A 22369-nucleotide genomic window follows, 5' to 3' on the forward strand; every position below is an offset into this window, starting at 1 on the left:
TGACTTCGTAGGCACGCCAATGTTGACACACGGCTAGAGTATAATTTGGTCCATGCCAGGTGGGGCCCAATTAACTGGCTGGCTTCTCGGAGCCAATAAAGCCGAGCCGCGTCCGGCCCGCTTCGATCGCGGTGGGGCCCGGCCCGGTGGGTGGGCTGGTACGGATACAACTGGTGGTGACGCGCCACCGACGACGACCAAATAAGGGGCGGCCTCTGGATCCGACGGTCGAGATCGAGCGACCGACGGAACCGCGGGCGGTCAGATCTGGATCTCACTTCGGAACTGCAGTCCAAAGCGCGTCGTTAGGGCGCCGCTCGTCTATAAGTACGAGGTTCCTCTACTTGCACCCCTGCGTCCAACCCTAAGCCAGAACTCAGCAGCAGAAGCTAGGGTTTCTTTGGGGTCTCTCTTGTTCTCTATCTTCCTCTTAAGGTAAGGAGATCTTGTTCTCTCTCTTCGTATTTAGATCATGTCAATGAGTTCTGTTCTTTGATTTCTTGGGTTTTCTTCATGTTTCTTTCCTATTCTGAGGGATCTTTGTTAGTGGACCTGGTACGGTTCCATGGAGATTTTTTTTTTCGTGATTTTTTTGACTATTTTTTGGGTTCCCCGCAACTTGAGATGGCTAGATCTGGTGCATTTAGTTGTTTAAGTGCTACTATGTGGTTTCTTGACGCTTTATGTGCGTTTTCTTTTGAAATAGCTGGATGTGGTACAGGCAGTGGCTTTCAGTGATTTCAGTTTTTGGCTGTCTGGAAATGGGTGGATCTTGAGTATTTTGTTGTTAAATTAGGTATTTTTCTAGTAGGGCTTCTCTTGATTCATATGAAGTGAGATTAGGTAGGTCAGATAGGTTCCGATTCGGATCATTGTTGTTTAGATTTGTGTAGATTTCGCGGAAAGATTGTCTTTTTCATTGTACCATGATTGTTCTCTTTAAGATGGTAATGTCGTTTAGATTTGGGTGAACTTGAGGATTTTGATGTTGGTTCAATCTGAAACCGGGGTAGATTGTTGGCACAGCTTTCGTGTCTTATTTTTTTTGCTTATTATTGGCTGGATCTATGGATCTAACTTGATTCTTTGGATTTTGGGGCATTGGGATGAATTTTGCTGGATATAGTTCTTTCAATAAAATGTTTGGTGTTAAAATTTTTAGATCTCAGCGTTACCTGCAAGTTGTATGCTTTTAAAGTTTTTATCTTTTATTTCAGCAAGTTGGGTTTTACCTTTGTTTGATGCTCTGTCATTTTGCTTTTCCTCCTTACAATAAACCAACCCCTTCACCAGGCTACATGCTTGAGTTTGTTGTAGTCAGATCTGCCTGCTGGCTAGATTTACATGCCTTTGTGTGATTCCTATTTAGGAATCTTTATAGTCCTTTATTGTTAACTACTCTTCGTTCATGAACTTATATGTGTATTGCTCCATATTAGTGCTGATTGCCTTTTGTCACCTTTTAGCTGTTAGACCTGGGCCGACCTTCCATTGTAAGATGCTTCTTTAGAATTTGTACCTAATTCTTACTTCGTCCCCTACAAGCTTTGAGATTCTTCAACCTAGATCTGCCCTCCACTTTATGTTGTGCTTAGAGTTTTTTTGGATCCTTTCCAAATCAAAGTAATTTAATTTGTGCTATATTATGTGATTCTGATTCCTGATTTTATAGATTCTTCTGGAAGTTCTTGTGCTCCTTTCAAATGATTTGCTTTCTTCCTCACTAATCTTCTAGTAGAAGCATCTTTTTTAAAAGATTATCCTGAAGTTTATACTCTTGTTTTGTTCCTTCTTATCTTGGTGAATGAGCTACATGCACAGAATCATCTCAGACTGCTCGTATATGCATTAATTCTTTCTTATGGGCATGCATCCTTGATTGATATTGAACAGTTTACTTATCGTGTTCAGTCATGAACAGCTCTCATCCTGTAGTTTTCAGAAATTCTAATGAAGTTTCTTGTTACTTGTCAATATTCAAACTTGATTCTAAAATCAGTGAACTGCATGTAAAGCATATCAGAAGTTATTTTTGTAGTTTAATCTGAATTTGTTTGGATTGTGTTAGATATATGTTACAAGTGTGTCATCATCTGCTCATAAAGATGTGGTTGAAGTGCTTTGAAAAATGAGGATGGAAAACGGATATAGTATTTCTATGATTTTTGTTTATATATGTAATTTTGTGGTCCATGTAATCTATGGTAACAGAATTATGATAGATGGCAGTCAGTGTTTCAGAGTGACTAATTATGCATCCATGGATATTAATATGATCTTTGCTGGTCTATTGCAGATGGCCAACACAGACACCTTCCTTTTCACCTCTGAATCTGTGAACGAGGGACACCCTGACAAGCTCTGCGACCAGATCTCTGATGCTGTGCTTGATGCTTGCCTAGCTCAGGACCCTGACAGCAAGGTTGCTTGTGAAACCTGCACCAAGACCAACATGGTCATGGTCTTTGGGGAGATCACCACCAAGGCCAATGTCGACTATGAGAAAATTGTCCGTGACACCTGCCGGGGGATTGGATTCACATCCGATGATGTTGGACTTGATGCCGATCACTGCAAGGTGCTTGTCAACATTGAGCAGCAATCTCCTGACATCGCCCAGGGTGTCCATGGCCATTTCACTAAGCGCCCCGAGGAGATCGGTGCTGGCGACCAAGGTCACATGTTTGGTTACGCAACTGATGAGACCCCAGAGTTGATGCCCCTCAGCCACGTCCTTGCGACGAAGCTTGGTGCTCGCCTCACTGAGGTTCGTAAGAATGGCACCTGCCCCTGGTTGAGGCCTGATGGCAAGACCCAGGTGACTGTTGAGTACCACAATGACCATGGCGCCATGATTCCCATCCGTGTCCACACCGTCCTCATCTCGACCCAGCATGATGAGACTGTTACCAATGATGAGATTGCTGCTGACCTCAAGGAGCATGTCATTAAGCCCGTCATCCCTGAGCGATACCTTGATGAGAAGACCATTTTCCACCTCAACCCATCTGGCCGTTTCGTCATTGGTGGGCCTCATGGCGATGCAGGCCTCACTGGCCGCAAGATCATTATTGATACTTATGGTGGCTGGGGAGCTCATGGTGGTGGTGCCTTCTCTGGCAAGGATCCCACCAAGGTTGATAGGAGTGGCGCCTATATTGCAAGGCAGGCAGCCAAGAGCATTGTTGCCAGTGGGCTTGCTCGCCGCTGCATTGTGCAGGTATCTTATGCCATTGGCGTGCCAGAGCCTCTCTCAGTGTTTGTGGATACCTACGGCACAGGCAAGATTCCTGATAAGGAGATCTTGAAGATTGTGAAGGAGAACTTCGATTTTAGGCCTGGGATGATCATCATCGACCTCGACTTGAAAAGGGGTGGCAATGGGAGGTTCTTGAAGACAGCAGCTTACGGCCATTTTGGCAGGGATGACTCCGACTTCACCTGGGAGGTGGTGAAGCCCCTCAAGTGGGAGAAACCCACCGCCTAGATCACTCTGTGTCTACGTTTACGTGGTCACAACAATTACATTGTGTCTGCTGCTGCCATCTCTCTTCTGGTCCTAATCTTCAAAGGGTGCTTGTTTCGAGATATCCTTTTTTGTTTGATTTGTCTCACCCATTTATTGTGTTTGGTAACGCAAGATTTTAGTTGTCCCCTTTTTGTTTGATTTGTCCCACCCATTTATTATGTGTGGTAACAACTTTGCTATTTAGTCTTGAGCTCTCTGAAAGAAGAGAAAAGGTGTATTACATTGTGGAGAGGAATGCCTCTGAGCTGTTTGGAGACATGTAATAGCAAAGTATTAAGTTAAAAAGAAACAATATTTCCTCTTTTCTCATACTTTCCACATGGATTATTGTGGGAGAGAAACTACATTATCTATTGGCCAGAGTAAACTGCTGTGATCTAATTCCAGATCTACTGAACCAAATGACTAGTTTGTCCCTTTTCATAGTATTTCTTTTCCTTTTCTTTTATCAAAGAATAAAGGCAAATTTACCGTCTTCCTGCACTGCAGTGGTGACGAAACACTCCCCCTTTTAGATTTTTTTTTATAAAAAAATTATTTGCTGTGGACCTAAGAGAGGAGCTACAATGATAGGATTGCTTCATTACCAGATTCTGGTAAGGGAAAAATTGTTAACAGGCCTTTTCAGACAAAGGCAATGGAGAGCACCTTCAAAACATCTGAAGAGCTGGGCCAGCGAGACAGTATTTGCTTATTAGTTCTTGAACGATCCACTTGCTTTTCACTGGCCATATGATTCTGTAAATACTTTAGGTTACAAAAGAACAGAGACCAAGTCTGACTAGTCTGATATTTTCTGATTTACTTACTAATTATTGACGACAAATTTGAGGAAAAATCTTGGATCAAATATTAATTTCTTAGTTTTTATTTACAAAGGTATTCGAAAAGTTGCTTCATTGTTGCATGCTTCTTTCTTTCCATTATTTACTTCTTAAGATAGTTCTTCCTAAACTTTTTTTTGAAGAATTTTCTACATTTTCCACAAATTCTGAAAGTTTTCTCATAGCTGAAGCTTTGCCCTTTAACAATTACCTATTTACTTCTGAAAGCACTAAAACCTCTTGGAGTCTTAACTTGCATGTGCTCATAGTGGGACTCTACACATGTGGAACTATTTGTTAGGGTATGTAATGGATCTAAGAGCTTGTGAACAGCTCAAATCTAGTCATGATCTAAGTGTGAATCTTTTCTAGACAAACTAAAGCTTGATGTTGGGTTTTAGGCTTGAAATGAGCTTTAAGCCGAGCCTCAACGACTGGCTTGTTAGTGCTTGGCTCAGCTAGGCTTGTTCGCACAAAAATTACAGAAGAAAAGCTCAAGTGGATCATAACGACACTGCCTGTAATGGTTCGGCACGAGTCCTCCTGTTCCGTTGATTGACATCTTCAGATTCTTAGCAGGTCGGACTGTCGGTGATCTGAGATTTCTCCTGTTCCACTGATTAGCATCTTCAAATTCTTAGCAGGTTGGACTGTCGGTGACCTGAGATTGGGCTTGGTTCAGTTGTCTCCTCCTCTTCATTCCAGGTGGAAGTCTGGTTGTTGACTACCTTTTATTAAGGGCAGATAGCATGCATGTCACATGCCTTTGCCTTAAAACAACAAAATTTACCGGAGTCGCCCATCCAATAAAAGCCTTCGAGATAAACTTCTTTGTTGTAATTTTTCTTTACTAGTTTTCACACTGTTCCACTACCAGTGATGGAGTTCATAGCAAGAAATGATACCCTACACCATATGTACCACACGGTGGTGCACCACGCAAATCATTTTGTCTCGTTCTTGAGAGTCTTATTAATCATGCGCTCGTCTTTGATTACCATCCTTTGGTCCCATAATTCCAAAATTATGAAATTTGTTGAAATAGACTTCTAATGGATCTCTTTTTCCCGAAATCCTTGTTATTGTAGCATCTGTCAGCCTCTCTAATCTATCCTGCTTCTCTCTTCACACATTACTCCTCCTAAGAGAGATTAAGTATTGACAATTGAGCATGAATTGCAGCATCCCTAATTGTGCAGGACCATGGACTCTTGTATTTGTTGGTACAGGCAAGATAAATTGTAACACGTGGGGCCATTGAGCTGGTGCCAAGGATGGAATGCTGCTAGATTTGTTCTGCTGTCTCTGTCTTTTCTATCAATTCCAAAGGAGAATGTGGCTTGTTTTGATCCAAAAATCCGTCGGTGACAAAGACCTTGCTTTGTGCTGCGATGGAGACGCACCACTATTGTCGGTGTTGGGGCTGGGGAGGGAGCTATCGACGACAAAGAACTTGCTTTCCATCATCATCCATTTGACAAATATGGCCTGTTTGATCTACTTTGTTCTTGCAACTAGAATAATGAGCATCCATTTCTCGCCCAAGTGAGAAATTCTCAATTTACCAAGGGGATTCAGACATGGTACACAGTTGAATGCGCATCTGATGACTGGCGTTCCACCTTCATGGGCTGATATGAGGACGTAAAATCATCTTTCTTCTTGGAGAATGAACCGGTACCTATAGGGAGCGTTTGGTATGGGGTGATCGTCCTAGGATAAGGGTGATGTGGGTGGAGGTGATGAGATCACTGCGTTTAGTTGCACCACGGTGATCCTACGTGGCGGTGATCTTAAATCACTTCCACTCTTCAAATCACCCTCCAACTCGACGATGGGATACCCGTCCTTGAGGTCGGAAATCCAAGATCACCCAGAGCAGTGATTCTGGATTGAAAGTTAAACATAAAAATACCTCTCAAGTTAGCAGAAAAAATGATATATCAATATATCATCAATATATTAAGTTAATGTTATATATATATATATATATATATATATATATATATATATATATATATATTATGTTGATATTATATATTATATTAATGATATATTATATTATAATATATTACTAATCATATTATTATCCTATTATTATTGAAGGATAATTTTAAATTCTGCAGAAATATATTATTATATTTTATATTTATATAATGAAAATATTTAATATATTACTATATTACTTTTATTTACCTTATTTTTCTAATCAAAATAATTACTGTTGCCCAAGAAGACAACTCAAGGGGGGGGGGGGGGGGGGTGAATTGGGTTTTAAGTAATTATTGCAAATAAAAACTTAATGAGTAACAAATTAAACTTATTGCAAGATTAATTAGTTTACTAGATGTAGTGAATGAAGGGGATGGAAGAGACAATGAACTAATCACAAACACAAGAGGTTTTATAGCGGTTCGGAGCTAACCCTTTCTCCTACGTCCACTCCCCAAGCTACACTTGGGAGTTCACTATAATCCCTCGGATTACGGCCGGTTGTTTTACAAGTTCACAACCCAACTTGTTGTTTTACGAGATCACAACGAACTTGGTCGGTTTTCACAGGCTCACCGACTAGAACTACTCGATTGTTTTTCCGGGATCACAATCGAACCCTTACACCGTTGGTTTTACCCTCGGCTCACCAACAAACCTTACAACCCTTGATTCAATCCCCTGATTGAATCAAGTAAGAAAATAGTTTGAGAAAATTACACGGAAAGCTTCTTAATAAGCAAATATTAAACAATATGAAAAGAGTAGAGTTAGAAGCCCTCAAACAGATTTTGGAAGTGGAAGAAGGGGCTTCTCGAATTCAGAGTCTCCTTTTTGAATGCGCTAAAGACTTGATGTCAGAAGGAGAGCCTTGAATGCGAAGGACAGAGTTTGTAGGATGGAGTTCAATGCGTTTCTTCCTTCTTTCTCTTGTATTTACTCTTGAGAGCCTTTGGTAGGTGGAAATCACTTTTGCTTTGAATGGAATCTCTCTCTTGATGTCTATTACTGTTCACTCTGACTATTTAAGCAGTCCACTTTGAAAACTAGCCGTTAGACACCAATTTGTGGCCGTTCTGCACAATCTGCAACTCCTGACAATGTGTCCGTTGGGATCGGAGTCGACTCGCTCGATCTGGAGTCGACTCGGCTGTTGCTGGAGTCGATTCATGCTTCACTGGAGACGACTCGCCCACTGTTCAGGATTTGAATTAAAGTGATGTCCCGTTCTGGAGTCGACCCGGCCAAACCTGGAGTCGACTCGCCAGTATCCGGAGATGACTCGGCCCTCTGGAAACGACTCGTTCTCAGAATTCCAGAGATCTATTTTTCTGCATTTCTTTCTCGAGTCGACTCGGATCATCTTGGAGTCGACTCGGCTCTCAGAACCCAAAAACTGATCTTCTATCTTTGGAGTTGAACTGCCTCGGAGTCGACTCGGATCGTCTTGGAGTCGACTCGGCTCTCAGAGCCCGAAGTTGGTTCTCTGACTTTTAGTCTTGCTTTCCTCTGAGAGTCGACTCTTGCTTGTTTAGGAGTCGACTCCCCAAACGTTGGAGTCGACTCGAATTCTTCTGGAGTCGACTCGGTAACAGGGTCCAGAAATCACTTCTCTATCTTTCTGTCTGTTACTCCTTGGAGTCGACTCGGAACTGTCGGGAGTCGACTCGGTAAGCATCGGAGTCGACTCGAAACCGTTGGAGTCGACTTGGTGACAGGGTCTGAGATTCATCTTTCTATCCTGCTGTCTGTTCTCAGTCGGAGTCGACTCGCAGTGTACCGGAGTCGACTCGAGCCTGTGCCAGAACATCTGAAACACTTGGAGTCGACTCGTAATCCTCCGGAGTCGACTCGAGTTTCAGCCTTTGACTTAAACTGATTTCCACATGCACTCAAAAGAAGATTCTCACAAATTTTGCCTGAGATACTAGATTGAATTCATTAGTATAACATAAAATATACTTAAATGCTTTGGTCTCATCAAAATCAAATTGGGGTATTATCAATCATTCCACAATTATTAATATGAAGAAAATCTATTATAAGTATAAATAAAAATAATAATTCTAAAATGAAAAATAACATATTTTTATAAGATTAATAATTTATAGAAGTAATAAATATATTTTTATAGAATATATTAATAATTAATATATCGATAAATATATTGATATTTTATTATAATATATATTTTATGATTAATAAATATATGATAAGGGCTACTAAAAGTAGAATATGTGACAAAATTATGGAGCTATTATAGGAATTAGTATATTGACTTATATTTTTAATTCATGAGAATTAAAAATACATAAAAAATCCATCTAAGATATATCAAGGGTATTTGTGGTATTATGTAGTGAGTGATCTTGGATCTCCATACCATACCAAACAATTTACTCGTGGATATCCGGAGATTTTTAATTACTGGATCATGGCCTACCAAACACATTGATCTTAGGTCACTGGGGATCAAATCACCCCAGCATTCGGATCGCCGGAATCTTAGATCACTGTGGTGATCCTGTTGGGGTTACCAAACGCCCTCATAAGAGTTGACTTCACAAGTAATAGATCTCACACAATATTTGTTTTGTCCAAGCCCTACCTAGCACTTGTAGAAACCATATGTTAACCAGAGTTCTTTTACAGCGACAAAAAAAGATCAACTAATGAATAAGGCTGCAAATAGATCAGGTTGACCCATAATCTGATCCGACCTGACTCGATCTATTTTGGAGGATCCACGGGTTTGGGTCATGTCGGATCTGGGTTCGTTGAATTCAGATTCGACCCGACTCATTTGAAATTTCGATAATTTTAGATTTTCAATCCTACGATTCGACCCGTACTGTAAAATTATTTAGGATCGTTGGCTGCAACCCGAGGGGGTGCAACATAAGTTCTAAAGCCATAGATAGGTTGACCTAAATCATATTCGAATTTTTTAGATTGGATCCGGGTTATACATGGATTCGACCCGATCCGAATAATTCGTTGGATCAAAAATTATAGCGGTGGACCCGATTTGACCCGACTCAATCTTCTATCGGATCGGATCTAAATCCAAAATTAGGATCCAAACAAGAAATTAGGTTGGAGTTACTTATGACTCTATCTGACCCATTTGCATCCCCTACTAATGTAGTATATTATTGGCTTCGTTTACTGTTGAGCTGGCAAATCTGATTTGCCCAATAATTTTCTATAAAGAGCTGTCAGGGTTGTATCTTTCGCAGTTTACCTAGGACGTAAACTTACCTTTCTTATCAGAGGATGACCCAGAACCTATTATAAGACTCCCCTACACAAGTAATAGATCGCACACATTCTTCGGTTTTGTCGAAGTCCCGCCCAACACCTGTAGGAACCACACAGTAACTGAAGATCTTTTATACCCACAAAGAGGGGATTAGTTGATGTAGGATATTATTGGCTTGGTTTATTGCTGAGTTGGTACTCGGTAGATTGGATTTGTTGCTGGAAATTGGACCCGGGGGCAATCTTCGGTCGAGGAGAGGGAGCGGGAGGTGGTTACTCACGGTGGGGCGGTGGTTCGTCGACGGGCGGCGTCCTCCGTCTGGGGCGATCGGCGAGAAGGAGCGGCTGATTCCCGCGGCTGGGCGGCGATCCGACAGTGGGCGGCGTCCTCCGTCTGGGTGCCTGCACACGAGCCGGTGGCCGGGTCTCCCGGCGCCGGCCCTCCGACGCTCAAGTCAGGGAGGGGGCAAATCGTGTAGAGTAGAGGTAAACGGTGCGTGTCCTCAGTATCGATTTTCCAACCCCCTTTTATAGACCGGGGGTCGGTTTACCTGCGATGTAACGGGGCGAAGCCGTAGTACGGCTCGGCATGTCGTTCAGGTCGGCGCTTGGTCAGGCGAATAATTGCACTGATGTCGGCGATGAGGGCGTTGTACAACCCGAACTAGCACGCTACCAGGCGAATTTATTGCATCAGTGTCGGAGGTATGGCCGAGATCAGAGACTTATCACAGTTGACTAGACTCTGCTGGGCTTATTTGCCGTGGAGAGCTGGGAGTCCGTAGATGACAGGAGTCACGTGCATTAATTGTTGAGTGAGCCGGAGATCCACATTTATTGTGGAGTAAGCCGGAGATCCGCATTTATTGTGGAGTAAGCCGGAGATCCGCATTCATTGTGGAGTAAGCCGGAGATCCATATTTATTGTGGAGTAAGCTGGAGATCCATATTTATTGTGGAGTGTGCCGGAGGATCACAGCGGTCATGCGCAATAAATGCCGGAGGGGCGTCATAGTACGGTCTCTGGCCGGACCTCGGAGACGTATAGCCGTAGTAGGTGGCTGACAAAAGTAGGCCTCGGGCATTGGGGTTTCTCTTAGGTCGGAGGTTCCGAGTTCGGGTGCCGACTTCGGCCTTCCAGGGTCGACGATTGTGCGGCTTCTTTGGGGCATTCGTGTCATTTGGGGGAAAAACCTTATTCCCCCAACACTACCCCCCGACTTCCGAGTTCGAGCGGCTTGTGGGCTCGGACGTAGGAAGTAAAGTCCATCGTTAAAGTTGGGGGGCGAACTTCGTCCGCACCCTCATGTTTCTTGGAATTTTCGTGGTAGGACCTGCGCCCTTGGGCGTTTCGAGGTTACTTTGTTCGGCGAATTAATGATGGGGTCCATATCCCTACGTCTTTCGAGGCGACTATAGCGGGGGCGGTGTCTCTTGGATTACCGAGGTTGGTTTGTGAGGCGGACCCAGGATGAGGGTCCTCGGGTTCGACGGGGTGGCGCCCGAAGCTCCTGCTCCCGACCCCGAGCCTGTTCCGGAGGAAGGTCTTGAGGTCATCAATGTGCCAGACGACCCCCCGGATGTGGCTCCCGCCGCTTAGGACTTAGCGTATTTTTCTTTCTTTTTCATTGTATCCGAGGTCGGCCCTTGAGCGGCCGACTTCCAATTTTGTAATTGGCCTTCCGGCCCTTTGTTAATGAAAAAGTATTTTTGCCATTCCGTGTTCATCTTTCCCTCTGTTGTCGTGACCGAGGCCAGGGCCTTAGCGAACAGCCTCGATGGCCTAGCTTTGCATTTTAATTTCCGGGCTGCTTAACGAAGTTGCCCTTCTTCCCGGGCTACGTCTTAGCCTTCTCGGGTTCCAGTCATCCCGACGAAGAGGAGCTCCGAGTCTTGAGTTTTTTAGAAAATTTCCCTAAGTCCTATAGCTCGGATTTGGGAGACGTGGAGGTCATCGCGTTTAGCCTTTAGGGAAGTCCCAAGGTGTCGAGGTCGGGCCTTAGCCCTTTAACTAAGACCGGACTAGGTCTGTATGTGCCGCTAATCGGGGAGTTTAGTCGGGTCTCCGAACTTAACTCCAAACTCCTCAGAGGGAGCGCGGGCCAATAGGCAGGTTATTACCGAAGGTTTTCGTAGTTATTGTTCTCGGACTCTGCCGAGGCTTCGGTGAGCAAGGCTGGGGTTTCCAGAGATTGCCTTGGTACCCGTGTTTGGCTGGCGCATTCGTGGCCGGGACCACTTTTTAGCCGGACGTAGGAGTTTACGTCGAAGAGCCAAGTCGGGCACTAATTTATGAAATCCTCTGTACCAGTTTCGGAGACTTGACGAACGGTGCATGCATAATGTAATTAGGAGGTCGATCCTAAGCCGACCCGTTAGAGAGGCCCGACTTTGGGGCGAGATAAGGCTTCAACATTAAGATTCCGTTCAGCAATATGTAAATAAAATTTGACAAGGAGGGCGTCCAGTTGAATGTACCTCTTTCATTCTCAGAGTTATGCTTCGCATGGTGGAGTAGGCTGCTTCCCTTCCTCGTCGACCTGCGGAGTCATTTTTGACTTTAAGGGGGCTCGGGCTTCTCACGGACCCGACAGCACCCGCCGAGGTTGAGAGGGCTTGGGGAGGCTTTATTGATTTGTAGCTCTTTGCGAGGTCGAGGGAGTTTGAGACCCTGTGGTCGGACCTCGGGGCACCTCAACTTTGGCCGAGGGGTCTTGTGTCAGGTCGGCGGGTCCGCGGACGCTTTGCTGACCTGTGGTACCTCCCGAAGTCGAGGGAGTCTGATTCTCTACGGTCGACCCTCGGGGCATCCCGACCTCAGTCGAGGGATCATACGTCAGGTCGGCGGGTCTGGGCACGCTCTACCGACCTGCGATGCTTCCCGAGGTCGAGGGAGTCTGGTTCTCTACGGTCGATCCTCGGGGTATCCCGACCTTAGTCGAGGGGGGGCTACGGGGGACCGCGAAGGTACTACCCCGTTGTTGGTGATGAGCGCCACGGGGGGCCGCGAAGGTACTACCCCGTCTTCCCGAAGTGTCGAGGGGTCTGGGCACGCACTGTCGACACTCGGGGCATCTCGACCTTAGTCGAGGGATCGCTCGCTTCGGGGATCGGGGATCGTCGACCGCTCCTGGGGGTCCACTTCGTGGCGCCCCAGGTGGAGCCACCCTTTCCACCCCTCACGGCGCCTTCCCGAGGTCAAGGGAGTCTGGTTCTCTACGGTCGACCCTCGGGGCATCCCGACCTTGGTCGAGGAATCGTTCGTCAGGTCGAGGGGTCTGGGTACGCACTGTCGACCTGCGACGCTTCCCGAGGTCGAGGGAGTCTGGTTCTCTACGGTCGACCTTCGGGGCATCCCGACCTTAGTCGAGGAGGCGCTACGGGGGGCCGCGAAGGTACTACCCCGTTGTTGGTGATGAGCGCCACGGGGGGCCGCGAAGGTACTTCCCCGTCTTTCCGAAGTGTCGAGGGGTCTGGGTACGCGCTGTCGACACTCGGGGCATCTCGACCTTAGTCGAGGGATCGCTCGCTTCGGGGATCGGGGATCGTCGACCGCTCCTGGGGGTCCACTTCGTGGCGCCCCAGGTGGAGCCACCCTTTCCACCCCTCACGGCGCCTTCCCGAGGTCAAGGGAGTCTGGTTCTCTACGGTCGACCCTCGGGGCATCCCGACCTTAGTTGAGGAGGCGCTACGGGGGGCCGCGAAGGTACTACCCCGTTGTTGGTGATGAGCGCCACGGGGGGCCGCGAAGGTACTACCCCGTCTTCCCGAAGTGTCGAGGGGTCTGGGCACGCACTGTCGACACTCGGGGCATCTCGGCCTTAGTCGAGGAATCCTGCTCCATTCCACGTTTCGTCATCTTGCGATCCTTCCCGAGGTCGAGGGAGTTTGGGACTCTACGGTCGAGCCTCGAGGCATCCCGATTTTGGCCGGGGAATCTGAGGATCACAGACGACCCAATATTAAAAGAGGATTACAGTTATCAAGGTGAGAGAAATTTTTGCAGAAAAAGGAGCTGAGTCCATTGTCCTGATTGTTTTGAACCCCTTAGGGTTTCATTGGTAATACATCCGTAGATTCTCGGAGTTCCAGCTTCGTGGGATCAGAGTCCCCTCCAGGGACTTCAATTTGTACGCCCCTGGTCGTTGTACCCGGGCGATTTGATACGGCCCTTCCCAATTTGGGGCGAGCTTTCCTTGCTCGGTCGGTTGAGAAGCCTCGACTCTCCTGAGGACGAGGTCCCCTACTTTGAAGAGCTTGGGCTTGACTCTGGAGTTGTAGTATTGGGCCGTTCGCTGTTGGTATCTCGCCATGCGAACCCGGGCGACCTCTCTCGTTTCTTCGACAAGGTCCAAGTTGCTCCTTAGCTGGGAAGAATTGGTGTCGGGGTTGTAATGCTCCATTCTGGGAGAAGGCAGGCCGATCTCCAGCGGGATGACGGCCTCAGTGCCGTATGCTAGGTTGAAGGGGGTCTCTCCCGTGGGTAGTCGGAACGTGGTCCGGTACGCCCAAAGGACATTGTACAAGTCCTCGACCCACTGTCCTTTGGACCGATCAAGCCTAGCTTTAAGTCCCTGCAAAATAGTTCGGTTAGTTACCTCGGTTTCCCCGTTTGTCTGGGGATGGGCAACCGAGGTGAAGCGATGATCAATGCCGAGTTCAGAGCAAAACTCCCTGAAATGAATATTGTCAAATTGTCGACCATTATCAGATATAAGGATACGGGGTAGTCCGAATCGGCAGATTATAGACTTCCATACGAAATCCCGCATCCTTTGCTCGGTGATCCGGGCGACAGGTTCGGCCTCGACCCATTTGGTGAAACAGTCGATGGAGACGACCAGGAACTTTCTCTGTCCGGTGGCGAGGGGAAAGGGCCCCAGGATGTCGATCCCCCATTGGGCAAACGGCCAGGGGGCGATGATGGAGGTCAGCAGAGCTGAAGGTCGGCGCTGGATATTGGCGTTTCGCTGGCACCGATCGCACTTGCGGACGAAATCTGTTGCGTCTTTTTGGAGTGTGGGCCAGTAATATCCCTGCCGCAGGATCTTATGGGCCAAGGCCCGGCCCCTCAGGTGATTTCCGCAGATCCCTTCATGGACCTCTCGGAGAGCATAGTCCGCCTCGGAGGGGCGGAGGCATCTGAGAAGGGGGGAAGTAAATGATCGTCGATAGAGCCTGTTCTCGTATAGGACATATCGGGGGGCCTGGCGCTTGATTCGGCGAGCCTCCATCTCGTCATGAGGTAGGGTTCCGTCCTGAAGGTAGCAGACGAGCCCGTCGATCCAGCTTGGCTCGGAGCCGATGCACATGGTAGACTCGGGTTCCTCCGTGCTGGGGGTCTGAAGATACTCGAGCGCGGTTCCCTTAGGAAGCTCGCTCATGCGGGAGCTTGCCAGCTTGGATAGCTGGTCTGCCCTGAGGTTTTCCGTTCTGGGAATGTACTGAATGTTGAAAGAATTCAGGGCAGATATGAGTTCCCGCACCTTTTGGAGATACTTTTGCATGGATGGCTCTTTAGCTTCAAAATCTCCTTGGACCTGGTTTACCACCAGCTAGGAGTCGCTGAATGCCGTCAAGTCTCCCACGTTTAGTTCTTTCGCCAGTTTGAACCCCAGTTTTCAGAGCCGACATGGCTATCGACTGGTCTAGCTCGCGGACCTCCCATGTGGCGGCGGTAAAGCGGTCCAGGTACTCTTTGAGGGACTCCCCCTCCTTCTGCTTGATGTCCAGGAGGGAGTCTGATGTCCGTCGCTGGCGCCGGCTGGCAGTAAAGTTGGTGGCGAACTGCCTGCCGAGCTGCTCAAAGGAGGACACCGTGTTCGGCTTCAGTCCAGAAAACCAAAGCCGAGCGGTCCCTCGGAGGGTCGCTGGAAAGGCTTTGCAGAGTATGGCCTCCGAGGACCCTTGTAGGGCCATGAGGGCCCGATAACTCTCCAAGTGGTCGAGGGGGTCGGTGATTCCGCTGTAGGGCTCCACCTGAGGCATTTTGAATCTCACGGGAACCGGCTCGTCCTCGATCTGGCGGGAGAAGGGGGACTTGGCAGTGAACTCAAAGTCCCCTTCCTGTCTTGCCTTCTTGCCGTGGAGTGCCGCAATCTGGCGCTCCAGATGCTCAACTTTTCGGTCGAGCTCCCCCACCCGTGGGATTGTCGTTGTGGTTTGCGCCGGCCCTTGGCGGTCCGGGGCTGACTCCGCCTCGGAAAGTTGGGGTCTCCGATCGAAACCTTTTCTCGGTAACTCCCTACGGGGAGTAGCCCGTTCTCCGTTGTTGGCTCTGGAGGAGCCATGCAGATTTTGACTGGGGAGAACCGGGCCGTTGGGGAGACACTCCGGCGGGGCCTGGGCCTGCGGGGGAAGCGCCGATGAAGCTTCCACGCGCCGTAGGCCCTGCACGGCGGCGGCCAGGGCCTGGACTTGCTGTACCAGGGCATTGAACTGTTCCAGCTGGACCTGAGGACCTGGGTCAGCTGGAGTTGGGAAATTCTGGACGGAGTGTCCAGGACTTTGCGGGGGACGCCGGGAGACGTTAGAGGCTCCCTTACTTCTCAACTTCATGACTGCTACTCGGGCCCTTCCTCTAGCGCCAACTGTTGCTGGAAATTGGACCCGGGGGCAATCTTCGGTCGAGGAGAGGGAGCGGGAGGTGGTTACTCACGGTGGGGCGGTGGTTCGTCGACGGGCGGCGTCCTCCGTCTGGGGCGATCGGCGAGAAGGAGCGGCTGATTCCCGCGGCTGGGCGACGATCCGACAGTGGGCGGCGTCCTCCGTCTGGGTGCCTGCACACGAGCCGGTGGCCGGGTCTCCCGGCGCCGGCCCTCCGACGCTCAAGTCAGGGAGGGGGCAAATCGTGTAGAGTAGAGGTAAACGGTGCGTGTCCTCAGTATCGATTTTCCAACCCCCTTTTATAGACCGGGGGTCGGTTTACCTGCGATGTAACGGGGCGAAGCCGTAGTACGGCTCGGCATGTCGTTCAGGTCGGCGCTTGGTCAGGCGAATAATTGCACTGATGTCGGCGATGAGGGCGTTGTACAACCCGAACTAGCACGCTACCAGGCGAATTTATTGCATCAGTGTCGGAGGTATGGCCGAGATCAGAGACTTATCACAGTTGACTAGACTCTGCTGGGCTTATTTGCCGTGGAGAGCTGGGAGTCCGTAGATGACAGGAGTCACGTGCATTAATTGTTGAGTGAGCCGGAGATCCACATTTATTGTGGAGTAAGCCGGAGATCCGCATTTATTGTGGAGTAAGCCGGAGATCCGCATTCATTGTGGAGTAAGCCGGAGATCCATATTTATTGTGGAGTAAGCCGGAGATCCGCATTCATTGTGGAGTAAGCCGGAGATCCATATTTATTGTGGAGTAAGCTGGAGATCCATATTTATTGTGGAGTGTGCCGGAGGATCACAGCGGTCATGCGCAATAAATGCCGGAGGGGCGTCATAGTACGGTCTCTGGCCGGACCTCGGAGACGTATAGCCGTAGTAGGTGGCTGACAAAAGTAGGCCTCGGGCATTGGGGTTTCTCTTAGGTCGGAGGTTCCGAGTTCGGGTGCCGACTTCGGCCTTCCAGGGTCGACGATTGTGCGGCTTCTTTGGGGCATTCGTGTCATTTGGGGGAAAAACCTTATTCCCCCAACAGGATTCACCTAATAATTTCTTCATGGAGGATTTAATCTTTTGTGTGAAAAAAAATTTATCTTTTTTTCTCTCGCAGGAATCGACTATTGAATCATCCACAAATCTTAAAACATTCCAAATTCATTGATATTATAGTGATTTGTGGACGATGCAATAATGGTTTCGCTCTAAAGGAGACACCCCTGAACCTACAAAGAAATATCTTTTGGGTCTCATGAATTCGTTGACTTTAGATATTTTAAAGACCACATAATATTAATTCATACGGAAGATAATCTGCATAGAAATTATATGAGGACGGACGTACGGAAGTTTTATATAGGATTTTTTTGCATGGATATCCTTCTAAATATCAAAATTTGTATGAATATCCTTTCAAAATCGATATTTACATATATACCCTCGTAAAACTCTGTTATTGTACAAATACCCCTATAAGAACAATTATTCTAACGATGTTAAAAAATATATATATTTATATTAATTAAAAATAAAATAAAAATTTAAAATGACATTATTATCCTTATCCTCCTCCAACCTTCCCCACCACACCCTCCGGTGCCTTACTCTTCCCTTCCCTCCCCCGGTGTCTTACTCTTCCCTTCCCACCCCATCCCACCCCCCCGGTGCCCCCCCCCCCCCCCCCCCCCCCCCACATAACTGTTCTTGTGCCATAAGAAGAAGAAGACAGGAGCTCCACACAGCTGTGCTCTGCTTCAGTATCTCTTGGGCCCAGAAGAAAGAAAGAGAGAGAGAGGACTGCTGGTTTGAGTTGGAAAGAAGGTGGCTTGTCTAAGGACCAGAAATAATGCTAAGTAGGAAACAAACTACTAAAAGAAAAAAGAAACATAGTAGTTTCTAGGCATTTATTCCAACAAGGTCTTCATTTTTTCCTATAAGCAATTTCTTTTGGTGGAGGGCAAGGGCTGCTTCACAGAGCGAGGGCGAATTAAAAACCGATGGCAATAGGGGATGATTGAGATGCAGAGCAGGGGCGCTGGTGGAAAGATGGAAAGGGTCACATCTACTCTCTTCTCATCCCTATTGCAAGCATCCTCTTTTGTAACATTTAAATTTATTTGGCATTTTTTTACTATTTCTAGAAAAAAGGAAAGCAAAAATATTCTCATTTATACTATTATCAAAAGCAATATATATATATATATATATATATATATATATATATATATATATATATATATATATATATATATATATATATATATATATAAAATCACCATTACTATTATTATTATCGTTGTTATCATTAAACACCATTGTTCGATCATTATTTTCATCACCACCATCGCTATCACTGTTACTATCTTTATCTTCACCATTGTATTGTCGCCACTACTATCACCATAATCAATGCCACTACTGCTTTACCATCTCCACCTCTACTATCATTGTTGTTATTATTATCACCCTCGTGTTGCTGCTACATCACTAGTACCCCTGTTTGCCTCTATTGCCAATATTATTATATTTATATTCTTTAAATAATCAAATATATAAAATATATTTATATTTTTAAAATTTAACAAATTACAATTAAAATTTTTATTTTTATTTTTGAAAATAATAAAATGAAAAAGATGAACAATTGTATTTGATGCGGTCTAAATCTGATCCACTGGTCATGATTTAATTGATACATGCCGAGTATTTTGAAAAGATCTAAATTTAAAAATAATTAAATTCTTGGCAAGATCCAAACAAAGGAGTAGAATACGACAAATGTAAATTCAGATAAAAAAAAGTAACGAGAATCCTTTGATTGTCACCTTCAAATCATAAGGGATCCATGCTCCATCCTCTATATAAATAAGGCCAAGAGACTTCAAAAGAAGGGAATAGGGATGAACGGCCTGAGGCTCCCAAGCACAGACGGCGGCAAGCTTCCAAGGATAGGTTCTCAAACTCTCATAGCAAGAGGCTTCCATGAAGAGGCTTTCAAACTCTTATAGCTATTTTTTTCACTTGACTCATCTTCCACGGCCATCCTCTCTAGCTAGACGGGATGCGCGTCCTTGGAGGCCGCCCTTCTGTGCCACCAGAGACTCGACCACCATGCATATGGGATCGGTGTCCTTAGAGATCAGAATGCGAGTCCGTGGAGGTTGCCCTTCTGTGCCATCCGAGATCCGACGCCGTGCGTACAGATGCGCAACCGGCGAGGAAAGCCCAGTCCATGTGTCTTTGGAGACTAAGACGTGAGACCCTGGAGGCTAGGAAGCGCGACCTTCGACTAGAGCCTTGCCGAGCTTTCAATTTAAGCATCCTCAGAGACCAAGATGAGAGTCCCTAGAGATCAGGATGCGCGTCCGTTAACAGAGCCATGACGAGCTCCCAGTCTATGTATTCTCGAAAACTAGGATGCTCGTTTGCCGGCTAGAGCCATGTCGAGCACCCAGTCTATGCTCCAAATTCATGCATCCTTGGAGACCAAGACGCGAGTCTTTAGAGACCAGAACATACGACCTCCGACCAAAGCTATGCTTCTAGTCGACGCATCCCTGGGGACCAAGATGCGTGTCCGCTAACTAGAGCCATATCAAGCTCCTAGGCCGCGCTCGCATGTCGAGCACTCTAGGCCGAGCACTCCCAGTCAAGCTCTCATACCAAGTGCTCCAGGTCGAGTATTCTCTTGCTATTTCATGCCGTTATTTTAAAGCATTACCCGACTTAAGCATTGAAGGAGATTCGGCTAGAGCCACCTCGGAGGGTCATTCTCTTCTTTTTGTGTGCAGATGTGCGGCTCTCCTTGACAATTGGTGCTCTATCTTTCATCAACGTAGCCTGAGCGGGTTGATCTGCGCCCTCTATGCCTAGAGATCATCAGCATATCTGACAGAATTTGAGCATCAACAATATCTTAGTTTATTTTTGATCCTCACTTCCATCCCGGAGTAGTCATCCCACCAAAATGGTGGAAAACTTCAAAGCTTTCCATATTAAAAGTAACCTTCATCATTGACTTAGACTCTGTGATAGATCCAACGGACTTTAATATGGAACTACTCGGAAGCCTTCCTCGGCAAGGAAACACGATGAAGAAAATGGTATCTTAGTTTATTTTTGAAAAGCAGGAATATTACCGGTCCTGATCACTTCCTTCCCACGGTAGTCATCCCACCAAAAGGGTGGAAAGCCTCAAAGCTTTCCATATTAAACTAACCTTCATCATTGACTTAGGCTCCATGATAGATCCAAGAAGACTTTAATATGGAACTATCTCGCAAGCCTTCCTCAGCAAGGAGACACGATCCAGATCCTTAGCTAACAAGAAACGTATATACTCCATGGCTGCAGTATAAAAGCCAATCAAGCTAGAGGCAGAGAAGCAAGCGAAATGGCTGAGGAAGTGAAGTTGCTTGGGTCGTGGGGAAGCCCCTTCAGTCGCCGAGTGGAGCTTGCTCTGAGGCTGAAGGGAATCTCCTATGACTACATAGAGGAGGATCTCTCCAACAAGAGCCCTTTGCTCCTCAAGTATAATCCTATCCATAAGAAGGTCCCCGTATTCCTCCATGGTGGGAAGCCAGTGGTCGAGTCGCTCGTCATCCTCGAGTACATCGAGGAGACATGGGAAGGGGATCACGCCATACTGCCGAAGGATCCTTACGAGAGGGCCATGGCAAGGTTCTGGTCCACGTTCGTTGATGAGAAGGTGATACAAAATATTTATGTTTTTGATCAAGTTAACAGTCTTCCTATCATGCTGCCGAGCTTGTAGCGAATTCGAATATTAAACTGTTTTGTTATGTAGAAATTTGTTTTCTTTGATTTTTGCAGCTAATATTAGATGAGCTTCTTTTTTTTTTTGAAGCATCCCTCTCCATATGGGCCGGAGAGGTCCAAGGTTTAAATGATGGCACGATAGCATCCTCGTCGTAGTTTTGGAAAAAAAAAAAAAACAAAAAAAAAGCAATAGGAATATTAGTTTTGATCCTTTCCATGCTAATTTTCTCGGCATCATTTTAATTTTGTTGGATATCTCCAAAGTGATTTCCAATGACCTTTTCCATGAGAATTTGAAACTTATATTTCTTCCTACCACCACTTCTGCTTTGACCACCAGTGATAGTGACGATTGGCTTGATTAAAAAAAAAGGCAAAAGTAATATTATTTGGTCAGCTTTATAAAATTCTTTATGTAGACAAGTGAATTTTTATTCCGGTTATTTTTGACATCATTTAAAGTTTTTTCAATAAAAATAAAATCTCATGGCATTCCAGATACTAAACTTAGATTCAAAATTTTATATTTATTTAATGTTTATCATCCATCTTTTCCATATGATCTCGAAACAAGCGTCTTTACGGTCTTCTCTTTCTCCCCTCCTTCTGCTTCCACTATTATTACTGTTATAGTGATGATGATAATGAAGGTGATTACGACGACAACAATAATTATGACGACAAAAACAACAACCTTAATTTTTTTCTATTTTCAGAAATAAATCCCACCCACAGTCAAAAAAAGAGATAAATTCCAGCCCTTGTGGATACTTCAACTCATTACTAATTAACTTTGGTGATTTCATATGTTCAGTGCATCCCTGCAATTTGGATGTCATGCTGGACCGAAGGGGACATGCAGCAGAATTTCATGATACAATCAAAGGAGAACCTAAGCATTCTAGAGGGTGAGCTCAAAGGGAAAAAATTCTTTGGAGGTGATGCCATAGGCATGGTGGACATTGCAGCCTTCTTCATAGCTCATTGGGCTGGGGTGCTTCAGGAGGTAGCAGGAATAAGCTTGATCAATGAGGAAAAGCATCCCATCCTATTCAAATGGATTGAAGAGTTCATGAGCTCTAGTATTGTGATGGAATGCTTACCTGCTAGAGAGGGACTGCTTGCTTATTTCCAAGCTAAGAAAGAGGCCATCCGAGCTACCAAAGCTCCTGTGTATTGATGGTGCGACGCAACCATTTGATGCAGGACATGAATACAATATCAGGATGAGGAAAATTAGAGGAAGAATTTCACATGTTGTACTTGAATCGATATCCAATAGTATCTATGTTTGCTTGCTTGTTTTACAATTTGCTGCGAGTGTGAAGAACATTGTGTTTGTTTTGAGCTGTTCATGGGGCTACGACTTGTTCTCATT

The 22369-nt window shown here is 46.1% G+C and overlaps 2 protein-coding genes across 2 annotated transcripts; both read left to right on the forward strand.

The window, feature by feature from the left end:
- Positions 1-308: 308 nt before the first annotated feature.
- Positions 309-3871, forward strand: LOC103709644 (S-adenosylmethionine synthase 4). The gene is made up of 2 exons (XM_008795094.4): positions 309-435; positions 2297-3871. The coding sequence occupies exon 2, from the start codon at positions 2297-2299 to the stop codon at positions 3485-3487; it is 1191 nt and encodes a 396-aa protein (XP_008793316.1). The 5' UTR covers positions 309-435; the 3' UTR covers positions 3488-3871.
- A 16644-nt stretch (positions 3872-20515) lies between these two features.
- On the forward strand, positions 20516-22346 carry LOC103709646 (probable glutathione S-transferase). The gene is made up of 2 exons (XM_008795095.4): positions 20516-20920; positions 21806-22346. Exons 1-2 carry the CDS (start codon positions 20606-20608, stop codon positions 22169-22171), a joined length of 681 nt encoding a protein of 226 aa, XP_008793317.2. The 5' UTR covers positions 20516-20605; the 3' UTR covers positions 22172-22346.
- The last annotated feature ends 23 nt before the right edge of the window (positions 22347-22369 follow it).

The sequence above is a fragment of the Phoenix dactylifera genome, chromosome 13 (assembly GCF_009389715.1).
Source record: "Phoenix dactylifera cultivar Barhee BC4 chromosome 13, palm_55x_up_171113_PBpolish2nd_filt_p, whole genome shotgun sequence".
NCBI classification, from domain to species: Eukaryota; Viridiplantae; Streptophyta; class Magnoliopsida; order Arecales; family Arecaceae; genus Phoenix; species Phoenix dactylifera.

Excerpts from the sequence above, each read along its gene's own strand:
- LOC103709644 (XM_008795094.4), top strand. The coding sequence starts at position 2,297 with ATGGCCAACACAGACACCTTCCTTTTCACCTCTGAATCTGTGAACGAG.
- LOC103709646 (XM_008795095.4), top strand. The coding sequence starts at position 20,606 with ATGGCTGAGGAAGTGAAGTTGCTTGGGTCGTGGGGAAGCCCCTTCAGT. Across the intron at positions 20,921-21,805 it reads CCACGTTCGTTGATGAGAAG|TGCATCCCTGCAATTTGGAT; the intron begins GTGATACAAAAT and ends TCATATGTTCAG.